A 20169-nucleotide genomic window follows, 5' to 3' on the forward strand; every position below is an offset into this window, starting at 1 on the left:
AAAGCGGTGTATAGATAATGGATGGATCTCTTGAGACAACTCTCTCCATGGCTTCCTCTGGTCCATGTTTAGTGTGGTACACATCATGTCACCAAACAGCACAGTGACTACTTGTAACCCTATAAATAGGCCGACTGACTGATTATAAGTTTATAGACACCTGTGATGCTACTTAGAGGACACACCTTGATTGAACATGTCCCTTTGGTCCCATTATTTTCAGTCTTTTCTAGGGGTACCATCATTTTTGTCCAGGCCTGTTTCATGAGTTTACTTTTTAAAATAATTCTGTTGAACCACAGTACAAAAGCAATGATTTGTCTGATTTTCATTGGTTAATTTTCATAGACTTTTTATTTCTTATTACTTTTGTCAGATTCAGGTTATTTCTGTGACCATTGTGGGTTTTTCTTTCATTAACTGAGGGGTACCAACAAGTTTGTCCACATGTGTATACTGTACACTTTGATTCCTGGACATTGACATGGTGCCTCCTCTCAGGAAGACTACAGTGACCATGTGCAGAGAGACCTGCTGGATGCTCTACTGAGAGCTAAACGCAGCGCTGAGAACAACAACACTGCAGAGATCAGTGCAGAGTCTGTGGGCCTCAGTGATGACCATCTCCTCATGACAGTGGGAGACATCTTTGGAGCCGGTGTGGAAACTACCACCACTGTGCTCAAATGGGCCATCACCTACCTCATCCATCACCCACAGGTGAGGTTGAAGCAGCAGCAGTATGTACAAGAGGTAGGCAGGGTTGCCTTGTGTGTAAAAGAGGGTTCTTTTCTCCCTCACACATTGTCTGTTTGGATGATAGAAAACTTTTCTGTAGCCATACAACCATATTGTCTCTACACCTGTTACACCAGTCACAGATTCCTGTTGTGTTTTTGTTTTTTTATAATTAAAATTGAACTCAATTGAATTGAAAAATGTAATTAAATGAATTTCGACTGTTGTACTTATAATTCAAATTTAATTGAATTGAAAGTTGACACATGTACCAACTGTACAAGTGCTTCAAGTTGCAACTCCGGTATAGTCCACTAGGTGCTACTCTAACTCTATTAAAAATATGGGGGAAAGAAAGTCATTTTTATTTATTTTTTCCACAGTTTGGTAGTTGACCTCACTTGTGCTTTAATTCTAAAATCATTGTTCCTCTTAATTAATAATGAGGCTTAAACAGAAGCATGTTTACAACAACGCACAGTCAACCGATGTGACAGCTGTGCTTTATTGCTGCATGTTTATGCCCCGGTGATACAATTGTTGATCGCGTTACCACACACAAAGTCAGCAGCAGCGAGAAAGAGCATCAATGTCTCACTGATAAAATCAAAATATCCCACAAGCTGCTCTAAAATTTCATGAATGATGCAACTTATAAGGAAACCACAGCTGGAGGGGGCATGCAGTTTGTCAGCGTGAACTTCATACAGATCACCTTGTGTGTTTCTAAACTGTTCACTATCAATACAGGTTGAAAACAACATTTTTATATATCCAAACCAAGAATAGAGAAACATTTTCAAAGTGTTACAACAAATTACACTCCTGGTGTAGAATATGTGGATCTTTCTGACTGAACTCTATTTGTGTATATTCAGGTGCAGAAGCGCATCCAGGACGAGCTGGACAGTAAGGTGGGGGGGGACCGGTCTCCCAAACTCAATGACAGAGGCAGCCTGCCATACCTGGAGGCCACTATTAGAGAGGTGTTACGGATCCGCCCTGTGTCCCCCCTGCTCATCCCCCATGTGGCCCTTAATGACACCAGGTACACTCAATACTGCCATGACACCCACCCAGGGCCATTCACTGACATCCACCTCTCACAGTGTGGAAACAATACAAACGCTCAATATGTGATAAGTCAAGCAGTGTAATGCTATAGTGACAGACTGATTCTGGAGAATTGTACTCATGCTTTGTAAGGTATTCATCTCAGACACAGAAAAAAAATTTTAATTTGCAAACTTTGAATCTGAGAGAACATCGTAACTGTGAGCTCACCTTTCTGTTCGTTCTGTAGCCTCGGGGATTTCACAGTTAGAAAAGGAACTCGAGTTATCATCAACCTGTGGTCTCTGCACCATGATGAGAAGGAATGGAAAAATCCTGAGCTCTTTGACCCTGGTGAGATAAAACATCTGTCTGATGAGTCATATTTTATCCTGTTATTTATGGAGCCAGTAGGTCTGTGCTGACAGACAATATCCATTAGGACTTTGACAGATAACTGCAGTCAGTTTATAACCGAGTTCAATGAAGACTCTGATTAATGGCCGTACAAAGGAATAAGACATGTTTGGCTACTGTTAAGGCTATCAAAGACATGGTTATCACCTGTCAGAGCCAGTTTCATTATACTGGGATTAATAGTCTGAAGCATTAAGACATATGTGAATCCTGACATGATTTAGACTTTAGGTGATATGCAGAATATGTTGAGGAATTGATAGTTCATCTTAATACACCCAAAGACAATGGCATGTCATTCATAGTGCTCACAGTACTGAAAAATAGCATTAAGCAGCAAAAGTAATGTTTCTCCTCATATAGAAAGATCCAGATCTCACACTGTTGTCAAGGGAATCGTTAAATTTCCCTATATAATATTTTTATATTGTTACTATGTGAAGTGCATTGCGATGGCTTATGTTGTGAATTAGTGCTATATAAATAAAACTGAACTGAACTGAATCTCAACCAATAGATTCTGGAAGACCTACATTGCTGTAGTTACAGTCACCTTTATTGTTTTGTCATTTGACAAATATCTCAAATTCTGGACAAGCAAAACCAAAGTTCTATGAATGATAGATACCATTATGTAGAAAAATAGTGGTGTCTGTGTGGTAACTTACAGCTCCATGCCATCCATGTTCTCAGTACATGAGAAGCTTACCTCTGTGTTCATCAGCACTGATGTCCATCAGGCAAACCCTGCTGTTCTCGTTCTGCAGGCCGGTTCTTGGACAATGACGGCACAGGTCTGACCATCCCATCATCCAGTTACCTTCCATTCGGTGCTGGGGTCAGAGTATGTCTAGGTGAGGCCTTGGCTAAGATGGAGCTCTTTCTTTTCCTGTCCTGGATCCTGCAGCGCTTCACTCTCTCTCTCCCACCAGGCCACACTTTGCCCAGCCTGGAGGGCAAGTTTGGTGTGGTCCTCCAGCCAGCCAAGTACAAGGTGAATGCCACGCCCAGACCAGGCTGGGAGAGACAAAAGTGCCAGGCATGTTGAGTGTTACACCCTGAGTCTCCACAACAGTGGTTCTCAGATGTGATCTGAAAGCATGAGGGGCTTTTTTTAGCGTAACATACATCAACAGCTCGGATATCAAACATGCAACAGTACACTGGATGTATAAACATTTCTTTCTTCTGTTTTTTGCCATTATTGTTATAGTTTCTTTGCAATGTAATATAGTCTCAACTAACAGTTCCTAACATCACTGATAAAATAAAATCTGGGTTATGATGTGCAGTAAATAAACAGGTTATCTCTGTTGCCATGAAGTGCTTTACTGAAGAATCTGGGGTTAGGTAAGAGACTACAGTTTGATATATTGATCCTGCAGGTAAGAGTAATTTAACAGGTATTCACATTACCCTTGTCCTATAATCTGAGTATATGACAAAAGAGCGTGTTGCACAGTGGGTGGATTAGGAAGAACATATTGTATGACACACTCTGTCAGAGATTCATATTTTTAGACTTTGATTAAATATTGAAAAATTTGCCCCCATGTGCATTACACAGTTATTTCAATGAAAACATGCCAACTAACTGCTGCACCAGAGCGGAGCTACAACCAAACCCTTCTTTTTATGAGGAATCACAAGCTAAAGTTGAGAATACCTGAGTTTTGATATGTAACATTTAACACATACTTTGCACTTTGTAGGCCCTTCAAATCTTTTAAAATGTAAAATCTTCAACTAAAAAAGTAGCTTCAACTGTTGGAAATGTACACGGAAAAATATTTACCTGTGAATGTAGTGCAGAGTTGTATAAGGCATAGTTAAAGTTGAAGGAGTTAAGTAATTCAAAACTGTAACTAAGTGCACTACTTCAGCAGTTGCTTTCCCTAACTAGGTCACGTGGGACATTCAGTATAAAATTCACAGCAGTGCAACAGAGTCATGTCATAGGCTACTTACCACTCTGCTACTCTTAATCACTGGTTGTTTTTAAAACATTGCTTTCATTCCATTTGTTTCCACTTTGCTGTGCTCTCATTTGTTAAGCTGCTGCCTTTAAAAAATGAAGGTCCTGGTTGCTGAGAGTTGGGGCCTCCTTGGATTAGACTAATGTTTCCAGGACATTGCATAGATACCCTACAGATTTTTAATTAACATCTGGGCAATTGGGCTGCAGGGTAGCGCAGTTGGTTAGCACTGTTGCCTCGCAGCAAGAAGGTTGCCGGTTCGCATCCCTGTAGGGACTGGAATCTTTCTGCGTGGAGTTTGCATGTTCTCCCCGTGCAGCGTGGGTTCTCTCCGGGTTCTCCGGCTTCCTCCCTCCAAAAACATGTTGAGGTTAATTGGTGATTCTAAATTGTCCGTAGGTGTGAATGTGAGTGTGCTTGGTTGTCTGTCTCTAAGTGTGGCCCTGCGATCGACTGGTGACCTGTCCAGGGTGTCCCCTGCCTTCGCCCTGAGTCAGCTGGGATAGGCTCCAACCCCCCCGCGACCCTAGTGAGGATTAAGCGGTGTATAGATAATGGATGGATAGATCTGGACAATTGGTGGCAAAATCAACACCTTGAACTCTTTGTCATGTTCCTCAAGCCATTCCTGAGCTGAAACTTTTAGAAACTACGAACCACTGCATACCTGGAACATCCCACACACCCCTGCTATTCTGGAGATGTTCTGTCCCATCTAACCATCACAGTTTGGTCCTTTTCAAAGTCACTCAGATCTGCTACCTATTTTTCCTGCTTCTAACACATGAAATTCATGAATAGACTGTTTACTTACTACCTAATACAGTTCTGAACAAAACTTGGCATTTTCTTGTAAAGACTATGGCATCATGGCAGTCTTAAGTTTCCAGTGACTCCTAAAAAACAATCATGCATTTTGGTTTGTTCATAGATTTGTTATTGTAGGTCTTCTGGAAATATGACACATCTGCTGTGTCAAAAATATACATACAGCAACTTAAATGATCAGTTTTGGTGATCTAGAAAGCTGTGTTAATCTAATTTTCTTAGTGGCATGAACTCTTAACTTCTTGTGAGTAATTACAATTAAGTACAGCTGGTGACTCCTCAGAGCTATTTTCAGTAGGGCCCATTTGATACACTCTTTAGACTCAGACAAAGTTTGAGGAGCTAAGATCCAAAAAAGCAAATGAGTGACTTGAACAAGCCGTGAAAGTCACTTGGGGCCACAGATCCCAAATCATGTGTGCCAACAACTGTTTGTAAATATAACGTTCATGGTACAGTCGTGTCCCTGTCACGATCAGGAAGAAAACACAAACTATCACCTGTTGCTGAGAGAACATTGGTCAGGATGGGGAAGAGTCAACTTGGAATCAGCAAAAAATAGCTCTGAATAAATGAGCAGGTATCAGGAATACAGGTATCAAGTGTCCACACCAAGGGCTGAGAGGCTGCTGTGCAAGAAGGAAGCCCTTCCTCTAGAAACAAAATCTTTAGGCTTGACTAAAGTGTACTGCTGGTCACATGGACGAAAGAAAGAAAGAAAGAAAGAAAGAAAGAAAGAAAGAAAGAAAGAAAGAAAGAAAGAAAGAAAGGAGAAAGTTCTGTGATCAGATGAAACCAAACTTGAGCTATTTGGCCACAATAATCAGACACACATCAAAAGTAATAAAGAAATGGCGAAATCAGGGTAACAGTGTGGTTTTAGACTGACTTAAACCCCATCAAGAACCCGTAGACTAAGATGAAAGTAGTCTGTCTCAAAGCCTGTCTCAAAAAGCCAACAAATTTAGTTGAACTGGACCAAATCTGTCCAGGGGAGTGGTTACATATACAGCCAGAAGCTTGTAGATGGCTTCCAAAAGCATTGAGTTCAAATGAAAATGGTCAAGGGACTTTTAATATTAAAATTATTGTTTGTTTATTTCTGACCCAGTACATTTTGTCATATTTCCAGAGAGTCTATAATTAATATATGAAAGAACCAAAATTTGTGGCTGTTCTTTTTTTTTGTGACAATGACTGTGCTTCAATCATTCAGTCATTATAAGTGTTGTAGGAGACATTGGACACTCAAGACTGACATAATATACATGGCTTTACAAGTACAGGGAAACTTTGTTCACAACTGTACGTCCCACCTGTCATTCAACACCACATCCGTGATATTCACTTCACCTGTCAATGTTTTTTTTTTTTAAATAAAGGCTTGTGTTCAGTCTGTAGAGGAATGTTTCTGTCTGTTGTTAATAGAGGACTCTCCCACTGTTAAAGGCATTCAGCTGACGTTATACAGCTTACTCTGTAGAACACATTTATATTAAAGGCAGAAATGCACGATCATCTTTACTGCTTGTTTTCATTTTACATACACTCGTGCACTGAACTTTGGATAAGCTCTAACAGGCTCCTGTCATAGTGAATTTTCAGTTCAAAATGCTTTAATATACTGCAAAGACAGAGTGTAGGTGTACCGTGGGGGTCGGGCTGTCCACGTGTGTGCCTGAATTACAGCTTAGCTTCAGGGGTGTCAAGTGTTTCCATAGTGAGGCCTGTGTCAGCCTCCATACACCTGTTCTGTTGGCCGGTGCTGACTGACACGCAGGCCCCGCCCCCGCACTTGTCCTTTCATTCTAATTGGCTCGACACTGGTGTATTTGGAAATTCCCCCGCGGGACCCCTGGCTCACACCTGACCACCGGGGCCGCAGACACGCTGCCGACAGCTGCCCGGTAGCCGGTCAGCATGCCGCGGTCCTTCCTGGTCAAGACGCACCAGAGCACCAAGAAGACCAGCTACGGAGGAGTGAAGGCTGCGGGTAAGATTTGAGCTGCTCATTTGATTTGAAAACGAGAAAGTGTAACGCTCAGTGGAGGAAAAGTAACGAAGTATTATCTCTACGTTTGGATATATTAGGACGCTTCTCATTTCACGTTTAAGCTTAACACTGTGAATTCAATCATTTTATTTCAAATGTGTTCAGTAAAGCATTTCAGTGTTTTCCCCTGTATGCCATTTAATTTTAATTACAAGAACTTTAAGGTGTAATCTGGTATAGATCTTAAAATTGCACTTGTCAAAGATTATCGTTTCAAAGACGTTACAAAAAAACTACATTTTTGAGTGTTTGGTGTAAAATGGTTTTGCATTTGTAATATGTTTGTGTTTGTAATATATTTATTCATATATTTATTATAGCAAATGTTGTAATACACATGTTTTTGAGAAGATAAGAAAACATCGCTGCATACATTGAAGGAGAGATTTGTCTGGTGACAAAGTAAGATGTTGTTTTCAGTTTTGCAGGTGCAAAATCTGTCGCTAAAGAGTTATCAGCATTGTTCCCAGGTCCTTGAGAAACCAAAAGGGCCCCATTAAGCAGCCTTAAGAGCCTATGTAGCAGCCTTCTAGGCTCCTGCAGACAAATCCCTCCTTCAGTCTGTGTATTTGTTCCAATACCACCCTTAAAGCGGGGCTTCGGACTTCCTCATTCCCATCCCACTGTGCTGATGCACTGCCATTACCATCACAATGTAGCCACCTAAATAGAGCTCGTAAGAGAAATCATAATGATGTAGGTTGTACAAACTCAACCAACATAGTTTGGCTTATTGTACTGTAATGTAGTACCTATTAACATCCCCTTTGGGAAGTATCACAGCTTGTAAACACTTTATATAGAATCATAAAGTTTTTTTAAAACTCTTGTTTGGGGGATTTTAACCCATGCTTTGTGTGAAGCCTTCTAGTTCTGTTAGATTCTTGAAGTGTCTTGCATGCACTGCTTTTGGAGCTCGGGGGATTATGAGTACCATGGCAAAACCTTCAACTTGTGCTTCTTGAGGTAGTCCATTGTGAATTTTGAGCTGTGTTCAACCCCCTGGTCTTGGTGAAGGGGCCGTCCTCTCTTTATCTTCAGCTTCTGCAGTTTCATATGCTGTGATGTTTGCTTCCACGATTTTGCCACAATTCATTTGAATCCATCCTTCCCTCAACTGCCACATGTTCCTTGTGTCACGAGCTGCAAGAGAAAGCCAAAGCGTGATGATTTAGAAATTCTCCACCCTTTTTTCTCCAAACATATCTCTGTTCATGGTGGTCATGAAGTTCTCCTTTGACTTTATCAGCCCTCAGGACCAAAATGCCCCAGTCTTGTTCAGATGTTCATTTGCAAATTTCTGACACTTTATTTTGTCTTAAGGATGCAGGAAAATGTAGTTGACTTTTACATGAAGGTCATATTGGTGCAGGTGTTGCACAGTAACAGAGCACCATGACTTCAGAGCCTGCTAAATCTCCCTAAAGGTCCTTTGCAGGGTTTCCATTTGCCTCTTTAGCAATTCTATGAATAACTGTCTCTACAAGTTATCTTGGCAGACTCTAACTTGACCTCTGTCATTCCTATTAAATCACACTTCTTTGACTCTCACTCATCCTGATGGATTATCTCTAAGCAACAGGTGATAGCTTGTGTTTTCTCCCTGATCGTGGAAGTGACACAACTGTGTCATGCACTTTTTACTTGCAGTTTGCACAGTTGATTTTGGGATCTGAAGCATTTGAAATTACTTCAAGTGACTGCCCTGACTTGTTCAAATCAATTATTTTCTTCTTCAGATATGTACTCAGCTCCTTAGACTTTCTCATTGTAGTATTTGAGGTAGATACACTCTAGCAAGTGTATCAAATGGGACCTATTTAAATTGGCTCAGAGAAGTCAGCAGCTATAGTCAGTTTTAATCACTCAGCAGAAGGTAAGAGGCCATGCAAAAAATAAAGTTTAAAAAAAAACCAAAAAACTGTCTACATCAACTGTTACTGATAATTCAAGTTGCTCTATGTATATTTCTGACCCAGCAGATTTTGTCATATTTCTAGAGGACGTATAATAAATGTATTATAGAGGCAACATGCATGGTTAATGATTAACTAATTGAAAAATTATGACTTGTAGGAGTTACTGGACTCAAGACTGTCATGATATAGTTGGTTTTTAAGTATATATAACCTTTTGTTCACAATTGTCCTCCATCCACTAGGGTCGCGGGGGGCTGGAGCCTATCCCAACTGACTTAGGGCGAAGGCAGGGGACACCCTGGACAGGTCGCCAGTCTATCACAGGGCTACACTTAGAGACAGACAACCAAGCACACTCACATTCACACCTACGGACAATTTAGAATCACCAATTAACCTCAACATGTTTTTGGACCTTGTGGGAGGAAGTCGGAGAAACTCCGTGCAAACTCCACACAGAAAGATCCTGGTGCCCCCACCGGGACGCGAACTGGCCACCGTGCTGCGAGGCAACAGTGCTACCAACTACACCACCTTGCAGCCCGTTCACAGTTGTACATACTGTAAGTTCCATTCATTGATCAGGACCAGAAGAATAATTTAAAACATTAAAAAAAAGCCAATGAGTGTAACTTTAAGTCACAAGACATGTGTATATAGTCAAACAACCAAACAAAGGATCTTCCTTATTTAACTCTTAGAACCTGCCTGACGCCTCAAAATTCACATCCCTTCATCTCTATATGCAAGTATTCATTGCAGCGAGATGTAGCATATATTAAATGAAACTGCATGACTTGACCAAAGTAAAAAAAAAAAAAAATTTACATTAAATTTAATCATAGTTACAATCTACGTACAGTTCTGTGTTCGTCTCAAAACCTATTACTCTTGTTTGAATCACTCTTTAAATTCTCATTGCATAGCTAGGGAATACATATCAGAAGAAAGAGTGCAGCTAGAGCTTTAATGATGTTTCTCAAATATTTATATGTACCATAGCAATCGCATTATAGAGACAGTTCAAACTTGTTACATATATAAATATCTTAGTGAGTTCTTCACCCATTTTAACATTCCTTGAATAAGTCTTTACCTTTTCTGATGATATAAGCTGTTTCTCTGTGCAACAAAGTATTGCCAAGTAATCTGGATTTGAGTTTGCAGCCAAGTTTCACATTTTCTCTAGTGTCGGTCTGACATCATATCCCACTTTGCATAAAAAGTAAACACAAAATAATCTGTTTCAAAAATGTGGTCAAATAATGAGCCCGTCACCAGTGTGCGGTTAGACAGAGGCAATCCTAAATTCTTGAGGGCTCCATGTAAAGTGGCTGTTGGGAGCTCCTTTTGGGATTGGGGATAGAGGCAACCATTTGCCCAGTTTGCTACCTCTAAAAGCAGGCTACTGTATGTAAAAACACTAGTGAATATAATAATGACAGCTAATTCTGTTAGCCACTGAGCAAATATTTTTCTCGATCCCAGAAAATATCCCCAGCTCAATTATGAAAAGAAAGCTCTACTGCCAGCATTCATGGTGAGATGCATGTAAGAGAACAACAGCTCTGTAATATGAAATATTTCCTTATCTTGATAATAAGCATAATATAAATTATTATTAGTATTATCATCAAATGATAGAAGATCTGGATAGCCTTTACCGTTCTAAATAAAATACAGCATGTATCACTAGCAGACTGGCGGCCTGTCCAGGGTGTCCCCTGCCTTCGCCCTGAGTCGGCTGAGATAGGCTTGATGAGGATTAAGCAGTGTATAGATAATGGATGGATGGATGGATGGATGGATGGATGGATGGATGGATGGATGGACGTATCGCTACCTCTTGTGATGACCACGACAAGAGCTTAAAGTGAAGGTTGTGAAATTACCCTGAAAGTAGCCCAGGGCCTAGGGTTAAGTTGCCAGATTTTGTACCTTATCACTGTTAAAAAGAATTATTAGTCCCTCTAATCATTGGACCTGTCCATAGTGTCCACAAGGAAATTATTTTATAGTGTAACGGGGGCGCATATACATCCACAAATCAAATTGAAAGTTTTCTTTTGGCTTCAGTTGATCGCTAAGCTTTAGTATTTCCATTTGGGATTGTTGCCCAAACACAACAAAGATAACACTGTAAAGGTACAGCATTGATTTTTTTAAAACTATATTGCCATACCCTTTAAATGTAGAATGTATTTTTCCACAGAGTGCCAAGACACAACATAAGCAAGGATCAGCAAAGACTGTTGTAGAATTTATGTAGCGTCTGAGAGATAGGACAGTGGTGTATTTTGATGTGTTGTTCCTTTTCAAGATGGTACTGATGTGTGTTGCCCTTTAAAGTAATAATAATAATAAACTCTCCAATAAATGATTATAATAAAAGCTACATTTTTACTGTTCTGGCTGCATCAGGCTACTTTAATAGAGTTGTTTCTTGGCTGCAGAAGACAGGTTTTCTCCCCCAAAAAAGGTCAAAAAGCCACTGAGTACTACCTGCCAACGACTGACAAGCACAGTGCCCACCCGATGAACATGGTGGAACATTAGCTGTGAGAGAGAAACATGTTTCCCATTCATCAGGTGAACAGGAACACCAACTCCACAACTCCAAATCAATGGTGATGTTCTATAACAGTGAGATGTGGAAACAATTGTTTGCTAACAAGCTCAGAATGCCTATGTGACAAGTCACTTCCTGTTTCTGTTGCCGTCAGTAGGACAAAAGATCTCCTGTTGGAGCTGTATAAGCAGTTGCTTAACAAGTGCTTGGCCAGTTTAGAGAGAAGGAATGATCAAGTAAACCCATATCTCTTTCAACATTCATTTAGTATGTGAGCATGAGACTGGAAAAATATAAAAGTGGCATTCTGTAATAAGCCAAATGTGTGTTCTCCACAGAGACCCTCTGCAGCACCCATGAAGACTCTCTTCTGCACAGTAACATCTCTTCTGATCGTCTTCGTCCAACCTCAAGCCCACGGCTACAGCAGAGAGCCCAGCCTCTCTTTTTTCAGTGTCCTCTCTCTCTCAGAGCAGACAGACTTCACCTTGCATCTTCTCCAAACACCCCCCGTCTCTCCTTTTTGGACCAGTCGATAGAAGTCGATGGCCGGAGCCCTGCAGAAACCTTCAAACCAGCTGAGTCCTGTACGCAAGTGAGCATGGAAATCCAGTGTGTTACAGGAAACCACAGGAGAGACAGCCTCCTCACGCCGTCCCTTCCCCTCTTGGCACTCTTTCCAGGCGTCCCACCAGGCAACGGCAGCCAGGAGGGCTCTGAGTATTTTGATTGTCATGAAGAGTTCTTGAGCTTTCCGGGCCTGGCCAAACAAAAGCAGCTCCAGTGTGAGTGGAGCAGTAAGAAGCACTTTAGTTGTAAGCACTGTGATAAGGAGTACGTCAGCCTGGGAGCACTCAAGATGCACATCAGGACACACACACTGCCCTGTGTGTGTAAACTCTGTGGCAAAGCATTCTCCAGACCCTGGCTGCTTCAGGGACACATACGAACACACACAGGTCAGTTAAACGCATGGTCATACAATCTAGATTGTCTTCAGCTCAGTGGAAAGTTAAAAAATGGTGTGTGTGTGTGTGTGTGTGTGTGCGTGCGTGCGTGCGTGCGTGCGTGCGTGCGTGCGTGCGTGCGTGCGTGCGTGCGTCTGTGTGTGTGTAAGACCCTGGTTACATCATGAGAAATGTAGGATCCATTGTGGTTGATCTTGAATCATACTAAGGACTAGAATAGAATAGAATAGAATAGAATAGAATAGAATAGAATAGAATAGAATAGAATAGAATAGAATGCTTTTATTGTCATCACAAAGTACAATGAAATTAAAAGACAACTCCAGTGGTGCAAAGTACCAATAGTATAAAAGACAAATAGAATATATGAATATATTTACAAATGGAGCCAGGAAGTATATACAGTTTATTCTAAACAGTGCACTGATAAGGTGAGACCACTGTGGAAAAATGAGGAATGGAAATAAATAAATAATTATAAATAAACAGTATATAATGTAAAATATATAATATAATATAGAATAATTATAAATAACTATAATATAATACAGTATAGCATAATACAAATAATAAATATATATGATAAATAGTACAGACTATAGCAGNATATAAATAATAAATATATGTGTGTTCAGTACCCTTATTGCACTTGGGTAGAATGTGTTGGTGAGTCTGGATGTGCGGGCCTTAATGGAGCGGTACCTCTTTCCTGAGGGCAGCAGTGAGAACAGGCTGTGCCCAGGGTGTGAACCATCAAAGGTGATGCTTCTGGATCTGCACAGACATCTGGTGTCATAGATGTCTGACAGAGAGGACAGCTGTGCTCCTAGGATGCTCTGTGCTGACTTCCTGAGTCTCTCCAGAGCCTTCTTGTCACCCTGAGAGCAGCTCCTGGACCACACCAAGATGTTGTGGGTGAGGATGCTCTCTACAGAACACCTGTAGAAGGACAGCAGCAGCTCCTGGGACAGGTTGATCTTTCTCAGTGACCTTAAAAAGTACAGACACTGCTGTGCCTTTTTCACAAGGGCATTGGTGTTGGTGCCCCATGTAAGGTCCTGAGAAATGTATGTTCCCAGGAACTTGAAGTCACTGACCCTCTCTACGGTGTCCCCTGGATGAGAAGAGGGGGGAGGTCCTCCCTCTTCCACCTGAAGTCCAGCACCAACTCCTTAGTCTTTGGCAGATTTTAGGCAGCTAGGGACTGTGCAGGCATCCAGTGACAGGTCAAAAATGGTAGTAAAAACCTCTGCCAGCTGATCTGCACAGCCCCTCAGTACCCTCCCCTGAACACCATCGGGACCAACAGCCTTCGATGGGTTCACACTTCGGAGCACCCGCCTGACCTCCTCCGTGCTCACAGTAAGTGCCAGGTTGTCAGCGGGTGGCAGCGTGGGGCCACCCTCTTCCTCACGTACTTCAAACCTAACAAAGAACTGATTTAGCTCCTCCGCTAGGCTTGTGCTGGTGTTGGTGGTGGCAGCAGCATTAGAAGTGTTCATGTTAACGAGGTCACGGATGCCCTGCCAAACACGTCAGGGGTTCCCCTCTGTAAAGTGTCCCTTGATCTTCTTGGCATATGCTGCCTTAGCTTGTCTGATGCCTCTTTTCAGGTTGGATCTGGCTGAGCTGTACAATTCCATATTCCCAGACCTGAAAGCAGAGTCCCGATCCGGCTTCCTCCCACAAGGTCCTAAAACATGTTGAGGTTAATTGGTGATTCTAAATTGTCCGTAGGTGTGAATGTGAGTGTGCTTGGTTGTCTGTCTCTAAGTGTAGCCCTTCGATAGAGTGGTGACCTGTCCAGGATGTCCCCTGCCTTCGCCCTAAGTCAGCTGGGATAGACTCCAGCCCCCCACGACCCTAGTGAGGATTAAGCGGTGTATAGATAATGGATATTGTTTATGGTAGCAGTTTTGTTAAAATTATTTGAAACACTACGAGTTGGAAAAACTGAGATTTCTCTATTAGCCCACCACTTTCTGAGTGGTATTACCTATCATACCTCCTCAATGCATGTTCAAATATTAGTCAAATGCAAACACGAACCAGTATGAATGAACCAAGCTCACACAGGCTGCTGAAAGGTTTCATTAAAAAATGATTCTAAATTAGACAGCAGTATTCCTGCAAGACTGTTATGTCATTACACTGTGCAAAAAACGATTCCTTCATCCTTACTTTTACTGGAGATTTCTAAGTTTGGAAGGTTGAGAGTTGGAAGCCTGCCAGCTGATATTTCTGCACGTTAGAGAAATGTCCCCGTAAGCGCAGTGCGGAGTTCACACCTGAGGAGATGCACTGCTGTGTTTATCTCTCCTCTGTTGTTTCACTGCATGAGCAAAGATGAGTGCATCTTTGACCACAATGTCCAACATTTCCACTGATGTAACGAGAAAAGTTGGAAAAAAATCCACTGGTGTTGTACAACAAAACAAGACAGAACACACCAGTACACTGAGGCAGCCATCCGTGTTGCTACCTCAGTAACAATTGTTTTACAGCCAATAATTAGTACTATTATTACTTTTGTCCACTTTAATTATCATATCATCATTAGGTATTCTGTTTTTTCTATCTTCTAACGTACATACGGAGCAGTGGTATTTGTTAAGAATCTTTGAGTCTTGATTGTACTCTAATGTGCAGGTGGCACGGACAGGTGCAAACATCCGCAAACGTGTAGTTGTTGATATTTTATTGCTTTTTTAATTCATTGGGATCTTATTGGAAGATTTCATAGCATACATGTACATTAGGTTGCATAATCTGCACATACACATTACTGTAGAGAGTTCATACTATTGTCCTGGTAAAGTAGTACATTCTGGGGGTCAAGAGAGGAGACAGGATGCTTAAGTATAAGTTATAGCATCATTAAAAAGCACACTAATGTCTCTCTCTATCCTTCTGTTTCTCACTCTCTTCTTCTGTCTCCATGTCTTGTTGGACAATGTTGGTTGGTAAGTAATTTCTGTTCATGGCAGCAAAAACAGTGACCTGTGTCCAACCTGGTCAAGAGCAAAGGTCATGAAGGAGCGGCACAGTAGTACAAATTTGAAATGTGTCATTCTAAATGGGGTACTTTTTCATTATTTGGAGTTTGTTTCCGACTGGTCACAGGGTTCATTGTATATCAAAAACAGGAAAACACAGTCCCTTTTTATTATGACTGAGCTGTATCTCATGTGTTCCTTCTGTAGGAGAGAAACCGTTCTCATGCGTCCACTGCAGCCGAGCTTTTGCTGACCGATCCAACCTGCGAGCTCACCTCCAAACCCACTCGGAAGTCAAAAAGTATCAGTGTGCAAGCTGTTCCAAGACTTTCTCCAGGATTTCATTGATAGCCAAGCATCAAGAGGGAGGTTGTCCACTGTTCTGACAGCCTGTAAACTTTAACCTGCTCCAAATGTTTAAAATAGCAGACACACTGAGAACACCACAACTGAGTCAGCATGAATGGAACAGCCACAAATACCCTTGGTGATAGTGACATTACAAGAGGCTGACTGACTAGCACTAGATCTATCAGTTAGGCTAAGCACTCACTAGACAATAATTATAGTAAAGTAGAATAATATAGTCTTGTGGCTTCCCTGTTGTGATGGACTTTTGTTCCAAGCTCACCACCTTATCTAAGACACGTTGATTGTTATCCAACGTGCTTGCCATTTTGAAGCAGAATTACACTTCTGTATTACACTTAAGTTTAGGTTTTGATTTTAACTTGGGTATTGAATCTCAGTTATTGGTATTATCACCACAATAACATCATACATTCAAACTATATCATGCTGTCATAGAGAGTGGTGATTGTAGGGGTCAGAGCGTGTACAGTGCAGATGTCTTTGTTATATCTGTGTTACGAAAAGAAGAGCATTATTCATCTGTTTTTTTGTTTTTTTTTACATATGTCCTCACTCACAGCAACCTTGACTGTTTAAGAAATGCATGGTTGATTTGTGGTTTCTCTAAAGTCTCCACCTGGTACATAGCTGCCTGCCATTGAAAGCTACATTAGTTAGTATTGCATTACTTAAAGATTGTGACACATCTCATAAAGTTTTCTGTTTCTGGCAAACTCAAACTCTAGAGGCACTGAAGAACTCTGCTTTGTTCAAACACTGCATTATTGTGGGTTTTTTTGTATTAAAACGATTGCTGATTTGGTCAAATAAAATCCTGTACTTTCATGTACCTGTTTCTGTGTGTAAAAGTGTGACAATATCAGGACACAAATGAAATGTTAGTGTTTGTGAGGTTATAAACTCAAAGTCCAGTTTAAATCTCGTTATATCTCATTCATGATCTTGTGAACAATTTCCATCCATCCATCCATCCATCCATCCACCCTGATGGATGGATGGATGGATGGATGGATGGATGGATGGATGGATGGATGGAAATCAAATCTTTCAGTTTGGGAAACAGATATAAGTCAGATGGTGCAGGTGAGTAAGGTTTAAATAATAGTGAATGGTTTGCACTTAAATAACACTTTCCTACCTTCATGGTACTCAAAGTGCTTTACAATGATTTCTCATTCACCCATTCACACACTAACAGAGCAACAGAGCTGCCATGCAAGGCACTGCCTGCTATTGGAAGCAACTTCAGGGTCAGTGTGGGGGGATCGAACCACCAACCTTGAGATTAGAGCACAACCCACTTTACAACCTGAGCCACAGCTGCTCCACAGGGTGTGTGGTGTATGGGGCAGCAGTTCAAAGTCATGTTTGATTGCGTCTGCCACTTGTGCTTTGTGGACAACACATTGTCCTGGAGCAACAGCAGCCAGCTCGAAGCTTTCCTTTCCTTTCCTTTTATTGCTTCAAACATTTCAGTTGAGTGGACAGTGATATAAGACTTCACAGTATACAGTTATGCTCCAAAATGGAAGTTAGGCCCCTTGTTCCCTGGTGAGGCTGAGAACTATTTAAAATACTCTCATAAGCAGCATTCTTTCGAGCCACTGGTGCTCGAACAAATACTCCACTTCCGTGCAGTAAGACAGTTTAATCCATTGACTCATTTCTGTATTGCTCCTAGCACTGCTGACACTCTTGCAGTGGCACAGCTGAACAGAAAGTGTTTGTTCTGACAGGCAAAACATGGATATGTTAGGCTGATATGAAGGTATGTAATGTGACCACATGCCTTAAACTGGTTTCCAAAAAAGTCTATTACAACTTCGCTTACTGAGCTGTCTGAAAAACATGTAGTTTAATCATCTATTTAAATACCATCTGAAAACGCACTGTAAAAGGCTTGATTGTCACTACTTGTTTCCTTTTTTGTCAGTTTCTATCTTATTTAAAGGAACAAAATAAATGTATTTTGCATTATTTTTTTCTGAAAAAACAACAACCCAAGATATAGGATAACATACCAGAAGAGACTGCTTCAAAAATGGTGACAGATTTCCCAATTCTTGTATTATTATTAGACTTGCAACATTTACAAAGCAATGTTTTGGATATTGACTTTTTAACATGGAACTGTTGGGGGGTGAGTTTGAGCAGTCTTCTTGCAGTTCAATGTCTTTAACTTAAGTGCTCAGTCCACCATCTCTTCCTCACAACCAAAAATGATGACGAAACCATCATGTGTCCTTCTGTAAGTGAAAGCTAAACAGGAAGTGGTTCACTGAGGATGATGTCCTTTCAGTCTTCTCCTTCACAACCACATGAACGGCACCAGATGAGCTCTTCCTTCAGTTGGCTTCATTCAGAAGATGGTCACAGTGAATATGAGACACACTTAAGATGAAGACAGACATCACAGTATCAGCATCAATAGCAGAGATTTACTACTTTGGTCATATTCTGGGTGTGTATTATTCTGCTATGCACTGCAGTAAGATGTACTGAAATGAACTGAAGTCGTGAATCAGTCATTAAACAATCAGCTGTACCAGTGTAGATGAACAGTTTTCTCCTGCTTAACATCAGAGACACAGCAGATATTCAGGACTATTGTAGAACGTGAACGCTACTGTTGCATTTACATTTAAGTTCCCCTAACGTTTTATTTTATTAACTTAATGTACCACATTACAGCAACACAACACACTGAAACTTGATTACATGAAACACAACACAAACATTGTTAGCTTAATGCCGCTACATTTAACTTTTAATCAGACTTACAGAAGTAAATCCAAACGAGGATGACACTGAGTGTCAAGGCTGCCTCATTTCTACGACCTGTCAATCATTCCAGAACAGACTGTCAATCAAGCAGCCACGTCCCATGACGAGACTAAAACTTTGAAGGTTTATATAAAATTCAACATTGACTTTTTTTCAGATTGGCCACCTGATCTCTGAGTTTGACCAGGAAAACCAATGAAAAAAAACTGTAGAAAAGTTGTATTTCGAGTTTTGCTATGTGGAACTGGGGTCTATGGAGTCAGAGGTTTTTGGAACCAGCACCTGTCAGATGCAGTGGTACTGCAGGTTTTTCACACTTCCGGGTTGGCTTCAATTTTCAGGGCCAGTTGCTACGTCCATCCTTCTTATACAGTCAATGAATGTGACTAGCTGACAGTGAAAATATGGTCTCAGTTAAGGTTTCCACTTTCAACACTAACTGCCCATTACTCATCCACATGGTGTCACCTGTGTGATGCCTCCACGGTAGTCTGAGACCATACATGAAAGCGAAAAGGGAAAATAACTTCTACGAGGTATAAACCGCAGGAGAAAAAAACAGCATGGCACTTGCTCACAGGTAGGTTGGAAAGGGAGTCTGCAGTGTTAGCTCCACCCATCCTCTCTTCCAGAAAGATAACTGGGTGATGGACCATGTGTCGGTAATGTCGCTACAGATACCCAGTTTTTAAAAATGTTAATGCATAGACTTTAATATAATTTTATCACTGGCTCACAGACTTAGTCAAAATGTTATACTATGTTTAGCAATAGATGGTGACGTTGGACACATTTATTTAAATGAAACACTTCAAGACTGTCATTTTAAATCACTTAGAGAGGTTACAGACATTGATACCAAAATTTCAAATGAAAAGTTGTAGTGTGCACTATGGTTTTTAGTTCGCATGGTGTTTCAGTGGCTAACACTGTTGCCTCGCAGCTTGAAGGTCGTAGGTTCAAATCTCTTTCTGTGTGAAGTTTTCATGTTCGTGCTCCTGTTTGTTTCCCAAGACAAAACACGATCTGGAATTATACAAAAACGACTTGATTGAACTGTGTGTTATACATTGTCCTATGTGATGGCACAGTTTTGAAAAGATGGTTCAAGTTTTTCCTTCAGCAAAACAGATACCGGATCTGTTGTCACACTGCTGATAGTGCCTGCCCTGCCCTACACCTGTACAATGTTTCAGAGCACCTGTTGTTTGCCCACTAAAATGGCTCTGTTATGGTGTAATGGAATGCTACAAATAGTAACTGTCTGAGGAACAAGGTCTAAATATTCCCAACCAATCAGCCTGATTCATTTTCAGTGCACACATATGCTATTCTGGCTCCCTGCAGGTTTATAAATACATAGAAAGATGTTATATTTGGGATGGGGGCAGCTCTCCATCTCACAGTGTGTTAGTAATTCAAGACAGTGCTGCCAGATTTAGCTGCTGTCAAGACATTAGGCCTATTATTAGGCTACACTATTAGGCCAACAGAGT

At 41.0% G+C, this 20169-nt stretch overlaps 2 protein-coding genes across 2 annotated transcripts in view; both read left to right on the forward strand.

Moving 5' to 3' along the window:
• Positions 1-3525, forward strand: part of cyp17a1 (cytochrome P450, family 17, subfamily A, polypeptide 1) — an 8167-nt gene extending 4642 nt beyond the window's left edge. The window contains exons 5-8 of the mRNA XM_008295180.1: positions 502-720; positions 1617-1786; positions 2042-2145; positions 2976-3525. Coding sequence (XP_008293402.1) covers positions 502-720; positions 1617-1786; positions 2042-2145; positions 2976-3256 — 774 coding nt within the window. The 3' untranslated portion in view covers positions 3257-3525. The remainder of the gene's footprint in view (positions 1-501; positions 721-1616; positions 1787-2041; positions 2146-2975) is intronic.
• Positions 3526-6932: 3407 nt separating this feature from the next.
• Positions 6933-15903, forward strand: LOC103367223 (zinc finger protein SNAI1). The gene is made up of 3 exons (XM_008295192.1): positions 6933-7005; positions 11892-12512; positions 15725-15903. Exons 1-3 carry the CDS (start codon positions 6933-6935, stop codon positions 15901-15903), a joined length of 873 nt encoding a protein of 290 aa, XP_008293414.1.
• The last annotated feature ends 4266 nt before the right edge of the window (positions 15904-20169 follow it).

The sequence above is a fragment of the Stegastes partitus genome, unplaced genomic scaffold, assembly GCF_000690725.1.
Source record: "Stegastes partitus isolate 25-593 unplaced genomic scaffold, Stegastes_partitus-1.0.2 Scaffold1029, whole genome shotgun sequence".
NCBI lineage: Eukaryota > Metazoa > Chordata > Actinopteri > Pomacentridae > Stegastes > Stegastes partitus.

Bases quoted from the DNA above. Each gene is read 5' to 3' on its own strand.
- LOC103367223 (XM_008295192.1), top strand. From the start codon at position 6,933: ATGCCGCGGTCCTTCCTGGTCAAGACGCACCAGAGCACCAAGAAGACC. The intron at 7,006-11,891 runs GTAAGATTTGAG...TGTTCTCCACAG, and splicing joins CGGAGGAGTGAAGGCTGCGG to AGACCCTCTGCAGCACCCAT. The intron at 12,513-15,724 runs GTCAGTTAAACG...TTCCTTCTGTAG, and splicing joins ACACATACGAACACACACAG to GAGAGAAACCGTTCTCATGC.